This window comes from Pseudopodoces humilis, chromosome 1, assembly GCF_049639895.1.
Source record: "Pseudopodoces humilis isolate 2021_Gansu_Grassland_sample_001 chromosome 1, ASM4963989v1, whole genome shotgun sequence".
NCBI lineage: Eukaryota > Metazoa > Chordata > Aves > Passeriformes > Paridae > Pseudopodoces > Pseudopodoces humilis.
The window spans coordinates 76437609-76464034 of record NC_142200.1 but is presented as its reverse complement, the minus strand read 5'-3'; the positions used below and the strand labels follow the sequence as shown (position 1 = coordinate 76464034).

The window sequence follows — 26426 nt, the reverse complement described above, 5'->3', positions numbered from 1 at the left end:
TTAGGGATTAAGGTCTACAGCAGTGGCTGTCCAGCATCGAGGGCAGTAGCAAGGACAAGGGAGAGGTCTTCCATGTGGCTTCCAAAAGCAATTTATTCTTTTGAAGGTTCCAGGGATGGAAGACAAAAGTTACAGGGGTACAGCAACTCATATATGGAGGAGGAGCAAGGGGAGTGTACAAACAATAAACCAATAGGGAAGACTTAGGGGCGGAGCACAAGGCAGGGTTACATAATACATAAATCAATGGGGAACACAAGGAGAGGAGAGTGGGGCACATGGTCCAATGGGGCGTGGAGGAATAGGGGAATTCCAAAGGGGGCAGTCCAGGCAGGGGGTTGGCACAAGGGAGGATTGACAACTTAAAGGGGGGGGGGGGGTGGAACAGTGAACATTTGGGAACAAGGGGCAGGTATCTGAGTGGATTGGCAACCGGGGTAGGAGGGAACAACTGGGACTAAAACTGGGACTAAACTATTAACAAGGGGGGGTACAAAGGTAATTGAATCAAATGCACCACAATAGTTTACATCTTACAAAGATATTCATAGATTCAGGGTAAAGTAGAAAAAAGCACTCAAGGAAAATTTCAGCAAGGTAATGGAATTTGCAAACCTGTAAATACCTTCTGACATTCTAACTTCCAATGCTACTGGTAATTTGGAATAGCATTCCTCTGCTAGTTTAGTCTTTTGTTGGCTTTTCTATCTCCTTTCTAGTAACATTTTATTGGGGGATGATTGACTAAGTTTCAAAAGTGAATTAAAATCATCATATGAAAATCCACATGTTAGTTAAGAGAATGTGAAAAATCTGTGGGAACTTCTAAGACCTCAATACTCTGGCTAGTATCTTATGTTAGAAAAAGAGAGATCTCTCCATTTGTCAAATAATTTCAACATTCTCAAATATTCTTTCCTTTTAAGCCTACATCACTGGTGATTTTAAAGCCAAGTATGTGTCTCATCAAAGCTTTCCAGAATTCTGAGCTGAGATCATTCAAGGTGTGACAAATATAAAGCATTTTACAAATTACCCTTTTTTACAGAAACATGGTAGGGATTAATTATGATCAAAAAATAGCCATGGTGAATGAAGTTTCACCATGAATAACCTTGAACTACTGATGTTTCTGTCTCTTTTTTTTTGTTTGTTTTTTTCTTCTCATGAGCACATACAGGGACATGAACTTTTAAAATGATCTATAATACCCCATTCTTCCATTTTATTCCATTTGAAAGACTGACTTTACTGTCTTCTACTGATAGTCTCATTTAGTTGGTGAATGTAAGATGAAGTTTGTCATCCTACTGATTGATACTTGTACGGACTCCAGAAGGCATGTATTAGATAATTATAAAAAGTTTAAATACATAATTCTTTCAACAAAATGAAATTACCTTAGTACTTAGAAGTAAGAACAAGGGTGTTACGGACTGAAAGGAATTTTGTGTTTTGGTTGGTTTTTTTGGTTTTATTTCCATTTTATCATGGAAAGTCTATTCTTATTGAAAGGATTCTATTTATTGTGCTTTTTTGAGGGTGTCATCTTTCTGAGGGTGAGCTCTCATGAAAGTACAGATCATAGCCTAAGGCACTGGTACTTAAATATTGTTTTCATTGCGCAAAAAATAGACTCTCTTCTGCTAAACTTTCTTTCTTTTCTTCTGCTTAAGCCACACTCACTAACTGCTGTGTGAAATACCATAGTAACTTGTGAGAAACCAGAACTCAAGCTTGGGAAAAGTTTATATGTACCTATGCCTTTTACTATTATATTTGCATTTTATTTCTAAACTCTTTAAGGAATTGTGAAAAAGAAAAATGCTTCAATATTTTTTGTATTAGATTTAATTCAATATTGTGATAACAGTTTAACACTCATTACCAAGAAATTGATCATTTCTTAGCATACAGTGTGACAGTATAAGTCCAGCAGTTTCCTCACACTTCAAATCCAGAGTAGCTTGTATTTAAGTGACTTAAGACTCATACTTTCCATACTTTCCATTCTTTTTGATTGCTTGTTTTTTAAAACAGTTAATGAAGCACAGCAAACATCTTTTAGTATGTTGTTAACTAAATTTCTGAGCTGCATCCAGTTTTCATCTAGTTATTGAGTTAATAAACTACTTTTAAATTGAGGATGACATGAAATATTGAGTATTTCAAAAAGCTTAATACCATTCTGTGTGATTTACAGACAACCCTGGGCTAGTGAGCCACGTTCCAGTTGGTGTTAGAATCCTGGATGTCAATGACAATCCTCCCGAGCTTGCCAGAGATTATGATGTAGTCGTCTGTGAAAATACAAAGCCTGGTCAGGTAACTCTCGCACCTATATTTCTTCCAATGATAAAAAACAATTACTCTGTTTACTTTACATATGTCAGAAGTTTGCAACATGTTATAATTCTTTCCGATTTCATTTTGGCATTTGGCGTTTGATTGAAATTTTAATTGTATTTAGCAAAAGGGAGAAAATACTGGCATTTGTTCAATATCTCTTTCTTGTTACTGCAAAAGAAGTACTCAAGCTATCTTCCGTAAAAATAGGTAAAACATTAATCCTGTCAGATAAGGGATAGAATTTGACAAGCCACTATCCTGAACAAAGTGAATGAAGCAGATTTAATGTCTCTCATCCAAGTGCCAGATAGTAGCAGTGTTTCAAATGCAGCTCACTGAAATGGTTGGTAAGCATGGCTCACATCCTCACTCTTTGCTTGTTGGTTATCCTCGTCTATAAAGGGTCATTAGACAACATCTTGAATGAGTTTTTCACAACTATGAGCGTGGGGAGGGCCAGAACTGCGACTGAATAGCTGAATCATATTCCAGCCACTGCTCCTCTGATTGATGCACATCATTGCAGCCCAGGATTTGACAACTTTTCCAAGTTTGCTTTTCTGCATAGATTGAGTTTTACCCACAACACTGTGTTTGTTTTGCATCATTGCACAGATTGTATGTTTCAATTATGAGTTCATATCCTTCCTGAGGAATATATTACTAGTAATATGTTGTAGTTCACAACCTCAGGACTACATCCAGAGAAGCCGCAGGGTTCTGGAGACCAGCATGGAACACCAATGAGACGTTCATGAAAACATTTATTCAGCATGGGAACAAACTCAGATCCAGAACTGAGAGCCCCGAACAGAGGCAGAGCTGGGGTTTTTGAGGGACAGAACTCTTGAGGGTCTCCACCCTTGAGGGTGGAGTTCAGGGTCAGGGACCACTAGAAAAACAGCAAGGGAGAAACCCCCAGGGTCTCAAAACCAATCAGAACTCCTGGGCTGCCCTTCACAAGGGGTTTGGGGTGGGACAGTGCTTATCTGAAAGTAACTCTTTGCCCCCACAACAGTAATAACAATATTTAATCAAATCCTTAAAAATAGTGCATACAAATGCATAGCGACATATTTCTGTTTTTAAAGCTGAGACTATAAAAATGCCATACATCATCTGACTGTAGCCTGATCAAAGTTATCTTCACTCTACCAGTAGCCAAAAACTGGCACAAAAAGCATTGTATAAGAACATGGCAGGTGTGTGTGGTACTTACCACAAAGACTTCCCTGGTATCAGATCATTTTCAGGTCATCTCCTGATCTAAATGTGGTTTGTGTATTTTTTAATAATCCTTTAATAACCATCTCATATGAACGTTTCCTACAAAAGATATAAAATTTTGTATCTGCTACCTAATGCACCAAAGAATTTTGTAGCTTAATTGCATGCTTCAATAAGACTTTTTTTTTTTTTTTAATCTTTCTATACTGTCTTCAATCAATATTTACCTGTTCTCTTGGGAGAGAAAGAGGGAGTGCAGTTGATTTCTATTTATTATCTCTGTGACAAGCATAAATCTCTAGCACATTGTCCTTTAGCTGTCTTGTCCAGACTGAGTCAGTCCTACTTAACTGGGGCAATCAGTGATAAAGCCCTTCCAGACTTTTGATCTTTTCCTCCTTTAAACTTTTTCCAATTCTACTCACCTTGAGATAGAATCAAGATTCAAGATGCAGGTATGCAGTGGTTTATAATTCTTAAAATAGTTTATGCTTCATAGTATATGATGATCTCTGCTTTGATCTTTAGTACTTTCATAGCAATTTCTAGGAATGACTTGTGCTTTTTAACCACTAGGAAGCATGGGATGCAAAAAAACTATGCCTGCCATAACACCAATATCATTAAAGTTAATAGTCAGATCAGAGATCATCATCATGTGTATTAAGTTAAGACTTTATGTATAATGAATTTCATTTGTCTTTGTATTGCTGGGCAACTGAGTATTGGAAGGTCTTTAATGTCAGCCCTTCTTCTTTTCTTTTTTGAACAATTCAATAGCATAAGTAGATTTGGTGGGCTGATAATCATACTCTTTGTAAGACATTTATTATTACACTGATCAACAAGCAGCCCAGCATAAGCAGGAAATCACTGTGGCTTTCTCTCCTTGTGTAATATACAATTCACAGAAGAGATCCTATTTCCTGTCTTTAGAACAATTATGTGTGCAAGGACCTTCCCTCTTATCTAATGACTGCATGTGTATAGTGCTCTAACTGAGACACTGGAAAATCCAAGTAGGTCTGTCAACTGAATATCTCTTATTAAATTATTTTTAAAGTAAAAATAATGTTCTGAGAACCTCAAATAAAGGCAAATATAGAAGAACTAGAACTGGAAAAAAAACTAATGTAAGAAAAAATCTCTTTTAAGCATTAGTTGCAACAGATTTCAACTTTTTCTGATATTTTTTAAATTATATAATTTAGCAATAAATGTTAAATTCTTATAACCAATAATAAGGCAAAGGATGCAGTGAAGCTATCTCAGAAATAGTCCTTACTGGGCCTGCTGAGGCTGTTATTGCTGGTAAGTAGCTAACATTTTGTATCAAAATTTTAATTCTCCAATAGTCGTTTTACAAATGATAACTTATGGACAAGATCTTTAAGGGATACAATAGCATTTTCTCAATGTTTTGGTCAGCCTTGTACTTTTCCTTGAGCTACTGTTGCACATGTGAATGACTCCTGACCTCAGCAAGACTGCAGTTTAGTACCTGAGATTAGTGGCACCATGAGAGACTCTGCAAGCTTAGTTTAATACCAAAGGCTTTACCAGCTTGATGTTGTATTGTTCAACTAACAGGACTTATTTACGTATGTGTTATGAACTATTTGTTTGCATTTGGAATAAGGTTCCAAAAAAATTTCAACACTAAGCAAAAGCCGAAAGAAAACACAAAAGAACACGTCTTTTGCTCAGATGTTACCATCTAGTCTAAGGAAAGAAAAAAGTAAATGGTGTTCAACAAATATTAGGGAGGGAAAAATAAAGTGATTGCAGAAAAAGTGTTCCATATGCTAAAAAAGGGGTCTCAGCTGGGTGATTCTGAATCACTGAAAAGACAGTATAATTTTGAGTTATCCACATCCTGTGAGAATGTTTCATAAGATTTATGCCTAAATAACAAATTCTGTACTGCTGGAGACTTGCTTGACTTGGGCTTCCATGTTGCACTGTCCAGTAAGATTCATTATTTCCTTTCTCAGCACATCTATTATGAATATATCCCTATGTGTGAGATAAACTAACCAGTAGATAGTCATTGAAAGACTTTTTCTGTTTGCTTGTTTATTATCAGAAGACCCTTCTGTGAAATCACAGTATCATCTAATTGCAGAGCCTGTCTCCTGATGTTTTCCCTCCACTGCTCTATTTCTTGAAAAAAAGTTAAATAAAATAAAAGCTTCAAGTGTTTTCAAGTTTAAATGACCAAACCTGAGGCATGTCAAAAAGAAAATGCTTATGAGAAGATTATAATTTCCATGCTGAAGTGACAGCTTTAGTCAATAATCATACAGTTGAGAATCCAGACAAAGTATCTGCAATAGATTCCAAATGAAGCCTGGTTGATATTACATATTAAAGTAGATGAAGTAGTTGTGATTTGATCTTAGATGACATTTAGAGTTGGAGAATACTGACTTCTCGACATATACTGATTTTGTGAATGACTGTGAAATTTAGCCAATGTAGGAAAATGACGTTTTGCCATCTTCCAAAAAGGAAATCAATGTTAGCTGGCAAGGAATGCCTCTGCTATGTGTTTGTCATGTGTATATTTGCTTGTTTATTGATTCAATTCTAAAATGATTCTGAGTAGAATTTAGCACCTGCTCTCTGTCTTCTTCAATTAGTTCTCCTCAGTTCTTGAAATTCTCTTTTCTCATCATGTTTTGCCTTTAAAAAAATATCATGACCCTTCAGTTTCATCCTATCAATGTTGTCAGCAGGGCTTTACTGAAGCTGAGATTATGTGTCTACATTTTTATTTTAATCAGGTTCTGCAAGGTACATGTTAATGTCTGCTATAAGCTATTAAGTACTTGGCCAATTAATTTGAAAAGAGTTAATAGTACATTTGGGTGTCAAGATGACACATACTTTTGTTTCTCACTGCTAAAGGAATGTCTTAGAAATCTTTTCTGAAAATGTGTGAACTTTCTGTTCAAGAACAGGTCTCTAAAGATGCTTTGACATATCCTAGTAAACATACAATATTTATTTTCTATGTGAAAAAGCACAACTTTTATACCATGTGGTGCTATACTTTTTACATACGTTCATGAATTCAGGGAACACTTGAATTTACATGTGTTAAATCAGGGAATATAGACAGTATATTTTGAGTTATAAAGTTAGTCTTAAAACCAAATAATTTTTACACTAGTCATGTGTCACTGAGGCCTTGATCAAAGGTATTTTTGTTGCAGAATTGCATGCTCTTGAAGCAGTGTTCTGTAAAATGTCACTGAATGTTTTATGAAGTATAGGGCAACAGGATGAAAATTTATCCACCATGCTATCAAATAAAAGCTGAAGCTGTGTGGCAAATTGACTTATATTTCACTGAGAAACAACACTGAGGATTTACAAAAAAATATTTAATAAAATAATATCTTTTTATTATGGTCTTACCTGAAGTTTTTACAGGTGTGTACAGTATTTAATGGCATTTTTAGTATTTGGATAATAACAGAAATTTATTCTTTTGAACATATTCTTCATTCTATCACCCCTTTTTTTGTCTTGCTGTGCCAAATACCATTTCAACGTCATGAACTAAATACAGTTCATAAAATCCTATATTTCTGGTTTTGCATGGTATTTCCACTAACAGTTGTGCCACCTTTGCAAAATTCAGTAGTGAAAAATTAGCTTTTGCCAAAGTTTTCAATGAGTATTGCCATGACTTTGGTAAAAGTGGTATGCATGATTATAGATATTTTAGATTTTTTCAGACTGATCTTATTCTGTTCCACTTCAGCAAAAAAGTATTATGACAAACCAGTAAAAATATTATTGACAAACACCATAAGTACTGTTAATTGTCTCAGATATGTATAGTCAATGTAATGTACTTTATTGTATATAGAAAATGGAATAAGCATTATACCCTGGTGAGTTGTTATGCATTAAGCGCAGCTAGAAACTCATCCTTACACAGCCACTTGCTCTGTCCCCTACCAGTGGGATGGGGAAGAGAATCAGGAAAGTAAAAGTGAGAAAATTTGTGAGTTGAGATAAAGACTGTGTAATAGATGTAGCCAAAGCTGCACCTGCAAGCAAAGAAAAGTAAGGAAATCACCACATCCCATGGGCAGGCAGGTGTTCAGCCATCTCCGTGAGGACAGGTCAACATCACATGTAGCAACTCTGACTTTGGAAGACAAACACCATCACTCCAAACATCCCCTCCTTCCTTCTTCTTCCCCCAGCTTTATAAGTGAGGATGACATCACATGATATGGAAAATCTTTTTGGTCAGTTGGGGTCAGCTGTCCTGGCTGTGTCCCCTCACAGCTTTTCCTGCATCCCCCACCCCCTCGCTGGTGGGGCAGTACAAGAAGCAGAAAAGAACTTGATGCTGTGCAAGCCCTGCTCAGCAATGACAGAAACATCTCTGTGTTACCCACACTTTTTCCAGCACAAATCAAAACCACAGATTCATACCAGCTATTGTGAAGAAAATTGACTCTACCCCAGCCCATATCAGTACATGGTTTAAAAATATACATTTGTTTTGCATCTCTTATGTGAATGAAGGTAGAGAACTCTGTGGTGTCTTTCAGTTTTTAAACAGACCAAGCCACTGGAGTCTGTACTGTTTATGTTTCAGGTTCAGTCCAGACAGACTGTAGCTGAACACTGAACAGAAAAATTCTTATGAAAAGAGCACTTTCCCTCCCCTTTTATGTTTCCCTCAGGATATCTATCAGTTCTGTGCAGTAGTCTGTGTGGGCTTCACTGCTTATATCACAGGAACAACTTTTATTGGATTCCACTTTAGCACTTGAGTTTCAAGACCCAGCATGAAAATGAAAGCAGAGGTAGAAATACTGTTTGGTCCCACATTCCAAGAGCTTAGATCAATTTTAGTTGAAAGTAAATATGAAAAACCACCAGGGCTTTCGAAGGCAAAGGTCCTACATTTCAAAAATACCTCTCTCAGACATGGTTCTGGATACATCCAGTTCTGTTACTTTTTGGGCAAACCAAACCAAGCCAGGAGTGGCTGCTGTTCTTCCTGTTCTGCTCTTTGGCAATTTAAAAGTGATTTTTAACAAGAATTTTTTAGCAGAAATATGGTTAGCAGAATTTTTTAATTTAATTTTAATTTAATTTTAATTGTTTTTCCTTACCAATTTTGAAATACATTTAATTATTAGGACAGCAGACAGATGACAGTTCACATAGACTGGTTCAGCCTATCTTCTGGCTCCATAAAAAAGGACATTTAGCTAAAACTGTAATTCAGGAAGTCAGCAGGATACAATGCAGATGATGATAATCTCTATACAAGTCCTGGCTGCATCAAAACATCAGAAAGTATAGATCCTTTAGATGCTTTTCCCTGGCTCTGAAATGTGGTTCCTAAAATATACCCTGTTAGAGAAGTTGAGTTAATGACCCAGTCATTTCATCTGTTGAATTCAGCAGCAGTCAAGTAGAAAATTAAAATAAGGTAAACTTGAGCATCCTGCTGAGGTCAGATACTATATGGGTCAATTCAAATTTCAACACATTCACTGTTAATTTTTATTTCAGGTAATTCAGACTATCGCTGCTACTGACAAAGATAACTCTGCAAATGGCGCAAGATTCCATTTTTCTATTGATGAAGGGCTTTCTCTGAACCCCAACTTTACTCTAAGGAACAATGAAGGTAAATCAAATACATAAATCTCAAAGAAATGGGCTTCTGTTTTGTCTGGGATGTCTCAATTGAACAGAACAATTTTTATGCATTTCCTGCCAGAAACGGAAAACAGTAATATGTCATCACTGAGCTGTTGTATATCAAGGACATGTGTACACAATACATTGCAAACTATGAATAATCAGATATAGCATTTTGGATTTATATTCCACTTTATTTTAGTATTTACACTTCATACTTTCAGGAATATTTTTGACAAGTGGATTAAAGAAAAATATGTAAATTTGGACTACCTTTAGGTGAATAGCACTGATTGGGTACTGTCACGGTTATTGCCAATTATTGCTTAAAAAAATTAAAATTAAAATTTAAAAAAAAATTAAGGGGCATAAAAATTGGAATTAATGCTTACTTTTACAGATACAGCATCAAAAGCAGATTCTTCTGTGGTTCTTGGATGATAGTCTATTGCTTCATGCCATTCCTAAGAAAGTGTGCCTAAACATTACAATCAAAAAAATCATAGCAGATAGGCCCAGAAGAAAAACAGCCCTCAGAGTTTCCAAACAAATGTTTCTGAACATTTCTTGAGTGAAAACCTGTTTAACCTCTCCAAACCTCAAACCTAAACCAGCATTGCTCTTTATCAAGTATTGTCTTGTGGTCTCCACTTTGAAACCTGATGAAAATAAGAGTAAACTGTAAATGTTTGTCTCAGTTTTCCTATTGAGATTTTGTGTATGCGTGTATTGTGGGATAACAATGTGTAATGTATGTGTAATATGTGTGTACTGTGTGGATTGTGTGTGGGATTTGCTTTATTTTACAGTTATATATTTGTAGTACTGCTGTGGAATACATTTTGAGATCTTACAGATCACTAGTCTTCTGTAATGCATTAACTCTATTGTTGGTAGATTTGGTATTATACAGTGATATTGAAACAATTCTTTACAGACTTTTTTATCTGTTTGTAAAATCAATCAGGGAAGGAGATTGTATAACCTTCTTAAAGAATCTGTTCCAGTGTTTAGCTATACTTACAGCAGAAAAAAATCACACTATTTATTTGGAATACATAAATGCATTTCATATTCAAGTTCCAAAAGAGATCAATGTCAATATTAATAAATAATCATAAATAATACTGAAGGGGTTATTAATATATTAAAAAGATTCCCTAAGTGAGATTCTACCACTTTCCCACATTAATATATCAATCCCATTCAGATTGTGCTGGAACATTATAGAAAAAGCCAGGCTGTTGTTCCTGAAATGAAGGAGGGGTACCGTTACATATTTCTGTATTTTAGTCTGTGTTTGCAGTAAACTCATTGAGTACTGGACTGTGATCTCATGCAAAAGACCATGTGCATGTTCATTTCAATACAAGATATTTATATCAATAAGTTTTTTTTAATAGCTCTACTAAAACTGTAGTTTCTGACAAAGTAGATATTTTATGGTTTTGAACGTATTTAAAACTGGATCTGTATTATGTGTGCTCATCGCTACATAAGTTATTTAACTACACAGATGTATAAAAGGGCTTGGACTTCTAACAGACATTTGATGCAGCAATGTCATGTTTTGGATAGAATATTCAACTTTGGATAGAAGCACTTGCTGCTTTTTTTTCACTCACCCAAGATCAGGGAGCAATGACTTAGCAATATCAACAACTGAAAGTAATGTTTGTACTCCCCGAGGTTGGAATTTATGGGGAGAAGGAGAGGAAGGAACTGAAAAATGTGTCTTTTAAGGTAAAAGCCTATTGTGCATTATATTTTTATTTCACCTAAGGAAGTACAAAATTATGCACTTCCTACAGAATCTTGCATGAAACTTCTCACACATACGGAGATTCCAAAAATGCAACTTCCAAACTGGCCATATAATTTAAAAAATTACTTCTTAACTCAAATCAAAACAAGAAATTTATCTTAAAAGTAAATGGACAGTTATGGTTTTGCTTGGTACAAGACAATTGTTTAAACATTGTCCTTTATTGGAACCTTCTGTTTGTGACACAATCTATACATAAAATATTAGCGAAACACCTATGAAGTACATGCACAATACCCAGGTATCTACCATTTACAACTTTCATATTTCTCATCTACTTCAATTCAGAAGCAGATTGTCTGTTGCTTTCTATTCTAGGAAATAGCAGAAAGAAGGTGGGCAGAAAAGGCTTTTCTTATGTCTGTGACAAGTTTGCACTTTTGAAAATTTATGTTTTCAAACATCGGGTATTAAAAGTCATCAGAATGCTCTGAACAGAAGACAGCTGCTATTTTTACCTCTGGATTCCCAAATTCTATAAAGGCTGGCATTCTGGGAGGGTTTTATTTGTTTGTTATGTTTTTAAAGAAAAAACTACAAAAATTGGCTTAAGTCAAAATGATAAAACCCAAATTCTTGATTTCACATAGAAAATGAGTCAATAGTAGCTGTTTACAAAACTATTATTTCTCTTACAGTCACCTTCTAATTCAGTCGTCTTCTATTTCTTCAGGAAAAAGGTTCCATTTCATAAAAGTACCTGTAGACATTTTTTCCCCTTGTTTTCATAACCCAAGACAACAGAGTTTTTTTCTTGGACCCCAAATGGACTTTTGCATGGATGTACCCCTATTCGTTTATTATCAGTATACTACACAGCAGCGCACTGGATGTTAAAATATTTATGCTTATATCTATGCACTTTGACTGAAATCTAGGTATTGTGCAAGCATAAGATTCTGTAGTTTGTTCTTATCTACATGTATGGACTGCAGCACTATACAACCCCAATATGTGTGTGATTCAGCTCAATAAAATTCTGTGGCTTTAGCAAACTAAATAGGTATTAAAGTCTTAGTCCATATAATTGGTCATTTGACCAGTTAAACTTCTATCTCTTGGGCCTGAACTTGTGCATTTTCTAAATGAAAATCTCCACAATACTAAATCTCCATTTGTGGAATGTTCACCCTCATAATGCAGAGCTTAAAATCCTCAGGGAAATGTAGGTCAGGATAGAGTCACAGGGCTATGCCAAATATAACATCCAGCAAAATTAAGAGTTCTTTGAATCCCCTTCTGTATTCTGTAGTTCGTGCTACAGTTTTCATTAGGAAAAAAAAAAAGGAAAATACAGAATATGATAGTTTTTCTGTACTGTATTCTTAAGGTACAAGAGATTCTTTGTTGCTATTTAAGTTTTATTACATACTTTAAAAGTACTGTTCAAAGAAAGTAAAGGCTTACAAGTATGAACAAGAGGACAGACAACAAAATGATGCAGTATCTGTGGTCATGTAAGCAAGGCAAAACAAGAGCTGGAAAAGGATTTCTTTGTTATACAAAGAAAATGCATTAAGTTGAAATAATTTTATGTAGCTTTAGAGGAGAAAAAAGCAAACCCAGAGAAGAGGCCTTTTTTTTTGTTTGAGAATTGTACTTATGAAGGTCTTTTAATGAAAACAGGGTTGTTTACAATTTATTCTGCCTAGAAAATTGTTACAATTTCTATTGAAATCTGAGAAGTCAAGTACTTTTTCCACTGTGATTGTATATTGTAGATCAGATTCCACATAACTCATTTCATTGTCATCTGTGTTCTCCTCACTTTCTTTTTTAGGATATTGTCATAGATAATTTTGTAATCCTTTTTCTAATATCACAAACTTACATTTTTTGCCTAATCAGAAATATCTGCTTTTGCATATCCCATTAAAAAGTTCCCTGAGCAATACGGGGCTAAAACCATCTTCTGTTGGGAAATCAGAATAAAATGACAGAAGTTCTTCCCAAATGATCTGTTTTTATGTGTTGAATTCTAGACTTGTACATTTTTTTTTTACCCTAAAATAATAATATTTTTTGCAGATGCTTAAAGAACTGTGGATATACTTGTCAAAAATGTTTAGTTTGATGGAAAAATGCATCTGAACATGTCATTATTATCATATTTCCAAAAATTAATATGTAGATACACTTCTCTTTCAGAACTTACATAATACTTTTCAAGAGATGAAAAAAGATTGAATCCTCAGGAAACAGTTCACTTAGAACATTTAAGAAATTTCTGCACTGTAAAACACTGTTTTGCTAGTGCTATTTTTTATCACAAGTTATACAGTTTACCATGGATGCTTAATGGTGTTGTAAATTTCCTGGGCAAGAAAGGTTTATGCAGATACTGGACACATTCACCCAACACTGCCAGTAAGGTCTGTGCAATCCATCACTTCAATAAATTGAGATTGCTGACTTCTGCAGACTAAGTTTAGCTTACTTTCAATGAAGAACAACTCCCTAGAAAATGCTTAGTATTTGTTCTCCTCTTCTTTTATTTCTTCAGGACAAAGGTTTCATATCACAAAAGTATTTGCAATTTATTTTTCCCCTCTGCCCACTTATCTCAAAGATCTGGCCCTTTGATTATTACCCAGTGATGGAGAATGTTCTGGAATTGGAATAAAGGTATGCCATTTTTCTGATACTATAATTCTGGAGATTCCATTTTCTTCATTTTATGTCAGAAGATCCATTAACACCCACAGAAGTGGGGATGTGTTTTTCTCTAATATCTAGAGCACAATGAGTTTAATGGCATCTGTATGAAATGAAGTTTATAATGTATTCATCCACCCATGCCTGTGATATATATTAACCTTTTCCCCTGTGTCACAGATGAAAAAATAGAAAAAAAAAATCAACTTTACTCATCATTGCTCTTACTTAGAAAGAGAGCAGCCTCCAGAGAGTAATTGATCCCATCCTAGTGTGAATTTCTTACATAACCTTCTGTTTATCACTCTGCCCTTCTTATCTCCTACCATATCGGACAGTATGTCTGTGAATTAACTTCAGAGCTTTCAAGCTGCAAATGAGTATGCCAGATATCAGACCATGTCTCAGTAGTTCTAGAATATCTAAAGTGGCTTTTAAAATGGTTGGATTGAAGCCCCCACTTTGCAACCCATCACGAAGGGAAAACACCCGCATAGTTCCCACTTCCATTTACATCACAGAGTCGTGCTTGTTCTGGTGATGTGGTACTGTGAATTACTGCTGACCTTCTGTAAAATGTCATCCTACTAAAAAGACAAGTTGTAACTGGAGAGAAATGATATCTGAGAAAGTGCAAGTTAACATCACACATGGTGGCTGTAAGTACAGTCCGCAGAAGTACTGGTACTGTAAATGGATTGAATGTCTGAGTAGGTATTATCACAGAAGCAACATATGGAAGTTAAAAAGGAATTCTACCATGAGTATAACAGAAAACCAGGACCAGCTACTGTAGAGGGAAGACATCTTCCCTCTTCCGGCCTCTGAACGTCTTTGAAAATTTTTTGATTTAAAAAAGTTGGCTCTAAGATTGATTGTAAAGTTAGTTTAGTGCATAGTGTAGAGGTTTTTGCATTTCTTTTCTGGACTGCAACTTGTTGGTGATTCACAAACCAACCACAAATAAAAAATTATATTTCAGGCAAAAAATGTGCTCTATGTTACTTTTAGTTTTTGCTACCCACTGAGCTAGAAACTTACAATAGCTTTTTGCCCATTGGCAATTGCTTTGAAGCCAGCAAAAAAGAAAAAAATATTTACAAGTTATCAATAAAGAAATGAAACAGAAATGGCTATCATGTAGTCCACATAAACAAATTAACAGCTCCAACTTTAGAAATGTAAGAAATGCAAATCTTTCCAATATATCTTCTTTGGTTTTAATTAGTTTATGACTTCTCAGAAAATTTATAGTAGTTGAACTGCTGATACAAGCAGAACTGAAAATTGAAATATGCCTTAAGATACAAACAGGATTTTACTTTTTTTTTTTTCACTTCCATTTCTCTTGTCTCTTCTCTTAATGTGTAATGTGTCAAAGGAATTCTCAAACCGTGAATAATAAATGATCATGCTCCAATGTGCTCCAGCAGTTACCTTCCATGGCATTACCACTGTATCTCTGCTTCCTTGATTTTCCTGTCTTTTCTTTATTTAGCTCAGAAGCTCAATGTAAAAAGGCAGAGATTATGGAAAAAAGACTGTGATAAAAGCCTTGTATACAGTGTACAGTCTGGCTTAGTAAACTATGACATCTTCAGAGTGTGAGGAGTTGCTGTTTCCCATGGGCATTTCCCATGGGTAACCTCAAACTCACTTATAATGAATCTTAACTTCTAGTTGACATATTTGCAAAAACCAGCCAAAACGGGAGTAAGTTTAGATCATTACAAAGTTTAGATCATTACATGGAACAATGTACAACACAAAGTATCAGGTAAATATTTCTTTCCCTATGTTGGAGTTGTTAATTTTCCTTAGAAGCTAGTCCTGTAATCTCCAGTGAGTCCTGATTCTTATCATATTCCTCAGGGGTTAAGTTCATCATTTAAATCTATTGAGATAAAAAAAGTCTTTCCTTACAGGACTAGAAGAATGAGATCTGTAGTTCTCATCATCCTATTTCTATTGCTGCCATCCTATATGCTTGCCTTCCTTGACTATTTGCTCTATCTTTTTTTCAGATATCAAAGAAATTTCTCACTACATAACCCCCTGGCTCCCTTTCAAACTACTACTGTTGATAGAACTTTTTTCCCCTTTTCAATAAACTCTTTTCTAGATCATCAGTGTCAGACTTTATACTTGGCTTCCTATAGGTTTTACAGATTATGAGATTTTTTTTGTTCTGTGCAAAGCTCTTAAAAGTTGCTGTCTTTCTAGCCCTCCTCTCAACATGTTCCTATAATGGTTTTTGATAAGGGAAAAAGGAATTAAAATTTGAAAGCTCAGAACACCAGAATAGTTTTCAGGATGCAGTCCATATTGCAGTTTGGCTAAACTTTTTTCTATCCATTCATTTTGTTGGCATACTTTTACAAATGATTGTCCTCTAATCAGAACTCTTACTAGAGCATCAGAGATGTAATTTCTGTGTTATGGAAATATGATTGGCTTTGATAATTTTCTGCTGTATTTGATTCTCAGCAACCTTTGGAAAACCAGACGCAGTTTCCTTTTTGGAAAAAAAAAGCTAGATATCTTATTTATAAAATATTTCAGGAAATATAATGAGAAAAAAATAGAGAGTTCAGATACTTTCTAGTATTTTACTTATATGTAAACACAGTGCACTAAGTTACCATATCTAAGTCTGTGATAGAGTAATAATGAGAATTAACACCTCTGATGATATTGGGAACAGAAAATTTCCAAGCCAGTGTCTAAAAGATCATACTCTGGATTTGTGTTAAGATTTGTGAAATGTCATTGAAGGAAAAGCTTTGCACTCTTTCTTTGAGAATGTTTATCACTGGATATTTTATTACAGAAACATCTGGGTATGTCATGTAACATCTGTTTCTACAGAAATCTACTTACTACTCAAGAAACACAAACAACAAAAATTCATCATTGCAATTCTTTGAAATTAAAAATTTTCTACTGGTTCCTTTTTTCCTTTAATTGTGTCTTCTATCAAAATTTCATTGTATCTTATATTTAGTTACATGAAGTTAATAGTACAAGAAAAACAATTTAATATTGAGTGAACAAATACAACATTGAAATAAAAAAATTCCTAGTTTTAAAATTTGTATTTATTCTGTACAGTATAAAAATAAGAGTTTGGCAAGGTCTTCGTCCTAGAGAAACATGATTTAATTATAGCTTTTTTCACATTTTTTTCACTGTATCTTTGAATTGTGTAATTTTCCCATTTCTTCATTTTTTTCTCTTACTTTCTTTTTTCTCTTAGCTTAAATATTTTTTCCCTTACAATTTTCCTCCCATCTGTCCACATTTACTCTCATAGCATACATTCTCACATCTCAATGTTCTTTCCTTTACATCTTTTCCAATACTCTCTGTGCTAAAATTCTATCATTACTGCAAGATCCTTGATCAGGAGTCCTCAGTTTTTCTTCATTATATTCAGTCTCTGATGCTTTTGTTGTCAGCCAGTATTTTCATTACTGCTACTGCACAGTGCTGCTGTGCACTGGATCATTCACTCTTTCTAAAATTAATGTTACAGGCAACAAGCACAGCACTTGGCTTTGTACCTCCTCTTGACTCTGTGTAGAACCCAATGGAACACAGATCTCATTATCAAGGGGTTTTTCTCTTGAATTTACAAAATAAAGTGAAAGTTGTATTGCAGCTCAACAGCATACTGTTATCATATGGCAAAAGGAATTTACATGCCATAGTGTATCATGGTGCATACATGAAGCTATTTAGGGACTCTTAAGGATCTGCAGACTGTTGGAATAATGTTGAGGCAGGAAACAAAACTGGTGCACTCCTGTCCATATGACCTGAGAAAGGTTACTGGTGTATGTTAATAACAGTGACTGTGCTTGGGTGTTATGCAAGAGTCCTAGTTGGCCCAGAACAACAAAATACTGAATATTTTTGGGGTAGGATGTATGTGCAACAAATAACTTTGCAAAGTATGTTATATCATGGAAATTTTATAATCTTTATGGAAATACGGTTTCCACGGCATGCTGTTCTTATGTTCTGTCCCAATTTTTCATATTAAAGAACTATTGGTTCACCTCATACTGGTTCCAGGTTCCATTCTGTTACTTGAATGAATATAAACAGCATAATAAGTGGTTGATGTCATCAGTCATCAAAACATAACCTTGTAGAAGTAAACTTGACATAAACAAGTAGAAGCACTCCAAGGCCTATAGCAAACAAAAAAACAAACAAACAAATAAATACCTTATATTGTGCCCACTCCAAGTGAAAAGAACGTCATTAATGACTTTATTACAAACTCCCCATGCTGGGTATTTGATATTTCCAAAATGGGGGGGAGTGTGGAGGGGTGTGGAGAGGTGTTGTAGGTGTTGCTTATGTGAGGAAGTAAAGCTAAAGGACTTCAGTGCTTAGTTCTTGGCTTAGCAGCAGTGGTATCACTTCCCAGCTCACATATGTATTTCTTGTGTGAAACCTGTTACCAAATATATTATCTTGTGATATTATGCTGATGTGGGATGATATTACCAGTTTTTCTAAATATCACTGTCATATGGTATGCAAAATAAAATGTTGACAAAAGTGGGTTGAAATTAATGTTTTAAAATTTTACACAGAGCTTGATAGAAAATACAGCATGAAGAGTAATCACCTGAAATAGATCCTCTATCCAGTTTAAACAGAAACTTAACTCTTTCACTCAAATGTGCATGCATCAGTCCAATGGGCAAATATATGCCATACTGGCTATATTGTTGCACTAGATTCTCACAGAGTGACATGGATTTAATTTTTCCATAGATTATGATAAAACCATTTAATACTGTAACTACAGTAGTAAGGAAAAATAAGAAAATGTCATGTTTATTTGTTTGTTTGTTTTTAATAGGAAGAGAGACCTGTCAGATGTACTTAGTTCTTATCACCCTCCTGTTTTTTGCTACAAAATTCCAATCTCATAACCCCACAATTTGGAAACCATGTGACAAGCAATACAAGAAGAATACTCTTTTCTTCTAATGTCTCTTTACATTTATCAGTCCCCATCTCTCTCTCTCCATAACTGCTTGTGCTTCAAATTCTCACTGTCTCCAATTATTTTTTTTATTTATCTTGGGCTTTTATTCAGAGGCTAATAATTTCATAGTGGTGGCAACAAACTGAAAATAAATTTTACACATTTGAATATTAGCTATAACTATATATTTTTGTAGCATTTCTCACCCTACATTCTCTTTAAGCCTCTGAATTTCTTGGACTTAAAGGGATATGTATGGAAACTACCTACCCTCGTTAGTGCCTACAAATGCTCTTCCAATATGTGTGTAATACGCAGTAGATTTTCCTTGTCTGTCTATGCCGGATGGACCCGTAGGTAATGGAAGGGTGACAAAGTCTTATGTCACTATCTCCTCTTGTCTTATTTATCTTTAAACTCTATTAGTTTAGAACATGAAATATCCACTCTTTTCCTTTCCTTTGCCTTCCTTTTCTTTCCCTCTTCCTCCAGACCTCTCCAAAGTATGTGTCTTTGGTCACTGTCCTTTCAGATGTTTTCTGAAAGCTCACTTAAACTTTAAAACCTTTTGCAAACACTAAAACATTATAGTCTTATTTTACCATTTACTAAAGAAATTTTAATATTCTTCTGAGAATCAAGAGGATTTTGTGTTGTGCAAAATTTTCACAACAGATACCCTCATAATTCCAGGTATTCAAATTGACAAGGGACCATATGCTACCAGCAGCATAACATGGCATGAAAACACTTTCAAATTGGGGCCAAAATGTTTGTTAAAGTTCACTTAGATTTCAATAAAAATACATGAGTTTTAAATACTCTTATTTATATAATGTCAGTTACTTTCTACTTCCTCCCATTTTTTCTCTATTGGACAGAAAGGCTTCCTGACAAATTTTAATTCTAGATTATGCATTTTCACAGACTGGGATTGGCTAGTTTTAAGATGCTCCATGTTTCCTTTTCATGGGAAACTAGAAGTAAATAATTTTTTTTTTTATTTTTTTTGCTTTACTGAAATATTTTTCTGGTTTTGATACTGTAGATAATACAGCCAGTATCCTGACAAGACGAAGGAGATACAGTCGAACCTCTCAAGATATCTATTACCTCCCCATTTTGATTTCTGACGGCGGCGTGCCCCCTCTCAGCAGCAGCAGTACCCTCACCATCCGTGTTTGTGCCTGTGAGAGAGACGGACGAGTGAGAACTTGCCATGCCGAAGCTTTCCTCTCCTCAGCTGGCTTGAGCACAGGAGCTTTAATCGCAATCCTGCTCTGTGTTGTCATTCTTCTTGGTAAGCCATTTGCAATACTAAGTAATGTTATCCCTCCAATGCCTCTTGGAATCTGACAGGGCACAAGGTATCAGTATGATACGCTTTTGAACTGGTGGTTGCCTGGTAGTAGGAGGCAATTAGAACCACATAGCTGTGGTTATAGGGGAAAAATTTAGTTAAAGTTAATGGGGAAAAATGCCTTTAAAGTACATTTGTGAATATCTGGAATCCAGTAGAATTTTTTCCAGAGGTTATCAAGTAAATACCATTGCAGATCTTTTTTCTGCAATTTGGAAAGATTTCAAAAAGGGACTGACTCTAATTCCATGTCTTGAAAGGTGTGAAAAATTATAGAAAATAGATGGGCAAAGTTTTTCAAAATGCATTATGCTGTAAGAACCATTATTTCCACTCTACAAAAGCCATTTAATTACCTTTGTGTAATAAACTGATAGCAAAGCACAACATAATCAACAAGGAATATAGGAGACTATAAGCAGACATATAAGATTAATGCCATTGCAAGTTTTTTCCTCTTGACTGTTTTTAGGTTTTTTTATTTTCCCAGGCCAATTCCAATGTTACCCTTTAGTTAATATTTCAGTTGGTTTTGGTTTGGACTCTTTTTCTTGTCAGAGACACAATTTGCTGCATACACGACTCTGTGCTACTCATGTGATTTTTCTGCATTCTTATAGAGATGACAAGAAATAATAGTAATTGCACTGTAACCAAGAGGATGTTTTGTGGATTTTTTTCCCAAAGACTATTTTTTCTAAGACCTACTTTCCTTACAGCTTACTTCCATATTTTCTTGTCAGAAGGCTGTTTTGAAATATAAAGTAATATATTTATCTTTTTGTATTTTATTACGCAAAATTGAATATCCATAAGAAAAATATAAATCTTTTACTTAGTAATTCAATTTATATGCTAAACATTGGTTTTAATGAAGCACTGAAAGCTGTGGTTTATGCTTCTGAAAAATGCCAACTTTAGTTGCTCATTTTTCATTTACCTGAAAGAATGTTATCTCCATTTATCTCCTTTATGAGATTCCCTAAAAAAATAAGTAGCAGATGATCCCAAATACCAGTACTGAAAATATCAGCCTGAAAACATTACACCCTTGTATTTTTGATTTAGTGTCTGCTATTTCTGTAACATATTCAGATGTAAACTTTAAACCTACTCTAATATCTGCAGTTTTCTCTTTAGCAATTGTGGTCCTTTTCATCACCCTAAGACGTAGCAAGAAGGAGCCTTTGATCATTTCAGAAGAAGATGTTCGGGAAAATGTTGTGACATACGATGATGAGGGCGGTGGAGAGGAAGACACGGAAGCATTTGACATCACAGCACTGCGGAATCCATCTGCTGCTGAAGAGCTAAAATACCGGAGGGATGTTCGTCCTGAGGTGAAGCCTCTGTCCAGGCATCATCCCTCCTCAAGCCTTGACAGTATAGATGTTCAGGAGTTCATTAAACAAAGACTGGCAGAGGCTGATCTGGACCCCAGTGTGCCCCCATATGACTCCCTGCAGACATATGCCTATGAGGGTCATAGATCAGAAGCTGGGTCTATCAGCTCTCTGGATTCAGCAACAACACACTCTGACCAGGATTATAATTACCTTGGAGACTGGGGACCTGAGTTCAAGAAGCTAGCTGAACTCTACGGGGAAATAGAACCAGAAAGAACAACTTAGTTGTAATTCTCAGAACAGAGAAGCTCCTAAACAACTGGACAGATAATGACAACAATGGTAACAAAAAAAAAAAAAAAAAAAATACAGTACTTGGGACTGAGTAAGTTGTATGCAGTTACTGTAGAACAAGTGCCCTTTTCATATTTGAAACTGGGTTCCACAATTGGAAGAAAGTCAAATTTTGGAAAATACAGAAAAAAGAGTCTATTGTCCCTTGTGTATTTTTTTTAAATTGCTCATTAAAGTCTCTGGTACCTTATCTGCAACAATACCTAAAGTAAAGCCAAGAAATGACATTTTTATTGCAATATGTGTAACAGCTCCAAGCTGCAGCAAGTTTATGGTCATGTCTGTTTAAGAAGAGAGCTAACAGAGGATCAAATCTCTTGCAGGTGGTTGTGTTGCATTTCTAGCTGTGCCCTAGGCCTTGTGATCCCAATGTGAGGTAGACAATGAGGTTTACTATCAGTGTGAGAAGTGCTACCAGTCTTTTTCCTTTACATAGGCAATAAGCCACACCTGTCCCCTTAAATAAATGGTCCTTGGATGATTTAATCTTATTGACTTAGCAGGTTGCATTGAGAAGCTGTCATTTCATTATGTCCTTCGTAATCTAGTCACCCATAACCAGCTAACAGATGGAGGGCATCATTATCTATAGCTCAAACACAACTCTAGCCCATAACCCCAGACCTGCTCTGTTACTGTGTGCTAGAGGAACTGTTGTTTCCAGTGTTGTACTTTTCATTTTTGTCTTTTCATGGGAACATCATTCATCTAAATGGAATAGGCCCAAAGTACTCTTCATGCAGCAAAGCAGATGAAGCTTAGGCTTTTTCAATAAAAACAACAATGGCAGCACCATTAAACTATGCAGTTGTTTGGTTCACTGTGCTTCACTTATGTCAAGAGCTGAAGCTTTTTAAATCTTTTGCTGGTCTGAGTCCAGAAGCTACAACAGTCTGGTTAAAACCCAGAGTTCTTCATCATAATGTTTTTCTATTTTTGTGTGTGACTAAAAGCAAAGTAGAGCTGATGGTAAGACATTGGGAGAGAGAAAATTGAAGGAAAGAGAATAAGATGATGATATTTTTTCTTTTAAGTTCAACCTACTGATATTTATTTTTCTTAGAGTAATTGCCACCTCAGCAGAACAAGATGTTTTTTCCCTGTTCCAAGCATCATGGAAACAGAAGCACTTTAAATCAGTGAAGGAAATATACTCTTACTGTGGTTCCTATGGATTAAGTAAATTGATTTCTTCCATTAGTAACTGTGTAGCATTGAAGAAATGATAGCTCTCCTTAATATAGCAGGCTGCTTAACACCTAATCCAGCATTTTTTTTTTCTTTTTTTAGCATTGCAGCAGCAGAACTGCTAAACAGTTCTGCTTAACATAGCAGGCTGCTTAGCATCTCATCTAGCAGATTCTGATTTTTCTTTTCCTTTGTTTGACATTTTAACCTTTCCTTTGTCTTTCTGGTGATAATACTGTGAGAGGAACAGGAACTCATGAGAGATTATGACCTATAATGCTCATGATCACTATTAACAGTCCTCTGCTTCCAATTGTAGCTCCACTTTAGGGAAATGGACTTCTTCCAGTATGCATTTGATTGGAAAACTGTCCAGAGTAGAAGCTGTGTACTTTTTTCTTATTCTCCAGTCTGGTGTGCAGAGTAATACAGATTTGTATGCTGGACTAGATTCCTCCCTCTGCATTTTAGGTGCCACTTATATTTAGCTTAGCAAAGAAGGGTCTATATTTATTGCTGATCTACTGTGAGCCACACAGGTGAACTGGATAATTAAGCCTTCTTTTCTTTATGGTTGGATAGGTTCTAGACATGACTGAAATTTCTGATCAGCTTACTTTGAAGAGATTTTTTTTTTTTTTTCCTGAGATGTAGTTCACTGCTTTTGGTTTGAACAGCCTTCTGGAGAAAATAACAAGTATCTCTGTAAGCAAACACTCTAAAATGAATTAGTTGTACTAATTAGTAGTTTCAGAATTGTTTTTTAGTACACTATTTGATTTAAAATTTGTAGTGCTTCTTCTGCCTGAACCTGAACCCACTGGAAAATTTAGTAGGGAAAAACACCTGAACCCTAAGATACTCTGCTGATGACTTGAAAGTAGTTTAATAATTTGTGTTAATTTTTTTTATATACATTTTATGAAATACAGAATCTTTTAGGAAAGCATTTGAGGAGACATTCTTACTGTACTGTGAAGTTAGATGCAGTAAGAGTTACACACAAGCTGAGAATGGTTGTCTTTTGTTGTCTTTTTGGGGGTAGAACTAGGATATGTTTCAGTTTTGTCCCAAATAAAGCAACTAATAGTGTGTGATTTTATTAGGAGAAATTTTATTTTTATTTAGGTCACACTTGCTTTATGCCAACATCTAAATTTTTATATTGTTAAAAACAAAATGTTTCAGCATTACTACTACCATAATACTTTGTATCACGGCTGCATGAAAAATTGCATTCATTGCTGTATTATAGTTTGGAGAACTAGGTATTAGTTATCTTTATGTCTATTCCCTCTGGCCCTACACCAAAGCAGGGAAAATCAATTGTATTTTGTGTTTTAAGCAGTGTTCGTGCCATTGTTTGGGTTTTTTTATTTATATCACAGAACGTTCAGGCTTAAAGGGAACAGAAATGCAGTGACACGAACAAATAGTCACTCCTTATGCTAATGGTCAGTTTAAGTTAATAATATCTCAGAGAAATAATAATCCCCTTTTTGCCATTCCTGGTGCTCTCTTTGCTGCTATAGAGCACATGCATCATACCCCAGGAAACCTGAGTCCTTTAAAACTCTGCAGGGTTATTGGGATGCTACTTCTGTGATGCTGCCGTGTGTCCTGTTTGGTACGTCCTATCCAGAGTGATCGCCAAATGTGCTTTTCTATCATGATACGTCTGCATGCTTGCTATGCTTACTGTGTTTTATTCAAATACACATCACAGTGTCGTGTTGTTTGCATGACAAATAACAGAATATTGAATCTTCAGGGCCACAGAAAAAGGCCTCACAGTGCAGAAATAACAGGTTTACAGTTTTATTATCCAAATCTCACTTTTTTTTTTTCCTTTGGTCCTTTGTGTTCCGAAAACAAATTTAAACTATATTTGAGAAATTCTATGTTGACCTAGATTGAAGTGGATGAAAATTAACACTGGATGGCACAATCATTTTGTGGTATTTCTCATTTAAACAAAGTATATATCCAGTGAAAATATTGTGGGAAACTTCTCAGTTTATGGTTAAGTCTGATTATATAGACTATGCTTAAAGCTTTCATGGTTCTTTTGTGTACTCATATTCTCAAATATTTTCCTATTAGCCTAAATTGTAATCCTGTTGCTGCTTAACAACTAAATGCTGAAAACTGCCAATTTGACTTAAACTGGAAATACTGAGTAAAGTTAAATGGCACATGCAAGTGATACTTAAGGGCTTTTCTATTTACAATTTGATTTCTACAACAGCCATTCAATTAATAGTACATTTCCACCAAAATAATTAGTTGCATTTCTTCAAATAAACCCTCTTTCTTTTAATGGTGAGGGCACTCGATATGCTGTAATCTTGGCAAGTCAACATAATCTGAAAAAATGGTCAGTATAAGAATTGTAAAATGTGAAAATATTTTGTCAAATTAAAACCTGTCAAAAATGTAGTTTAATGCACTTTAAAGACAAAGAAGAGTATGAATTCAGCTGGCGTTAGATTAAGATTCATACATTGAAAACAGATTATTTGTTTATCAGTGTTATCTTTATTACATACACATAGAATACTGTAAAAGTTGAAAGTAACTTCACTCTGTTAAGCACTTTATTTTTTTGCATTCTTCTTAGAAAACTAAAGTAACTGCAAACATTTTTGAGTTTAATTCTAATTGATACAGTTGTTTAAATTGTGAATATTGAAAGAAAATGTCTATGGGATAATATTATTTCTGGTATTTAAAAGGAATTTCAAAATTTTTGTGGATTTTTTAAATCATCCTTTAGAAGATATAAGTATTGGACCAGTCTGGAATCAACCAAACTCATAAGCTCACACAAGGGTAATAAAGGTAATATTCTGAATGCAAAGAAGGATATGAAATTATGCTGCCTAGCTTTACTTTGTGGATTATAAAGTGCTAAGACCTTGTACTTGCAGTACATATAAATGGCACAGTGCATTCTAAGGAACATTAGAAGTGTGTTACAAGTTTTGGGCCATTCTTATTTTTCCAAAGTCTCCAAAAATATATATATTTTTTTTAACAAAAGAGTAATGTAAAGTATACCTCCTTATGCAAGTGTTACTGATAGAAATTGTTACATTTTCTTTTAATAAACAAAAGGGACAAAATCTTTTATTCGTATTTTTCAAATAAAATGTGCTCTTTGCTATGGTGATGGGTTATTGTATTCATCATCACAACCAGAATGTGATATTTTGTCTTCGCTCCTGTATTCTAGACTCACCAAGGAACCAGAACATCTAAAGGTGCTCCATCTTTGTGACTCAGGTGGTACACAGGCCAATTACATGACATTAACGAGGCTAATGTCAGAAATGTTATGGGAACTTGAACTGGGTCTGTAATGCCTGGTATAGTCCCTTGATTGTTCCACTATTTCAGAGACTGTCTCACATGATTATTGCTACATAT

General features: G+C 35.0%; 1 protein-coding gene across 3 annotated transcripts in view; it reads left to right on the top strand.

Moving 5' to 3' along the window:
• The window catches only part of CDH18 (cadherin 18), a 321195-nt gene extending 295087 nt beyond the window's left edge, over positions 1-26108 (top strand). For all 3 annotated transcript variants that reach the window (XM_088053404.1, XM_088053413.1, XM_088053400.1), the window contains exons 12-15: positions 2204-2325; positions 9130-9247; positions 19798-20049; positions 21250-26108. In XM_088053404.1, coding sequence (XP_087909530.1) covers positions 2204-2325; positions 9130-9247; positions 19798-20049; positions 21250-21740 — 983 coding nt within the window. In that variant the 3' untranslated portion in view covers positions 21741-26108. The remainder of the gene's footprint in view (positions 1-2203; positions 2326-9129; positions 9248-19797; positions 20050-21249) is intronic.
• The last annotated feature ends 318 nt before the right edge of the window (positions 26109-26426 follow it).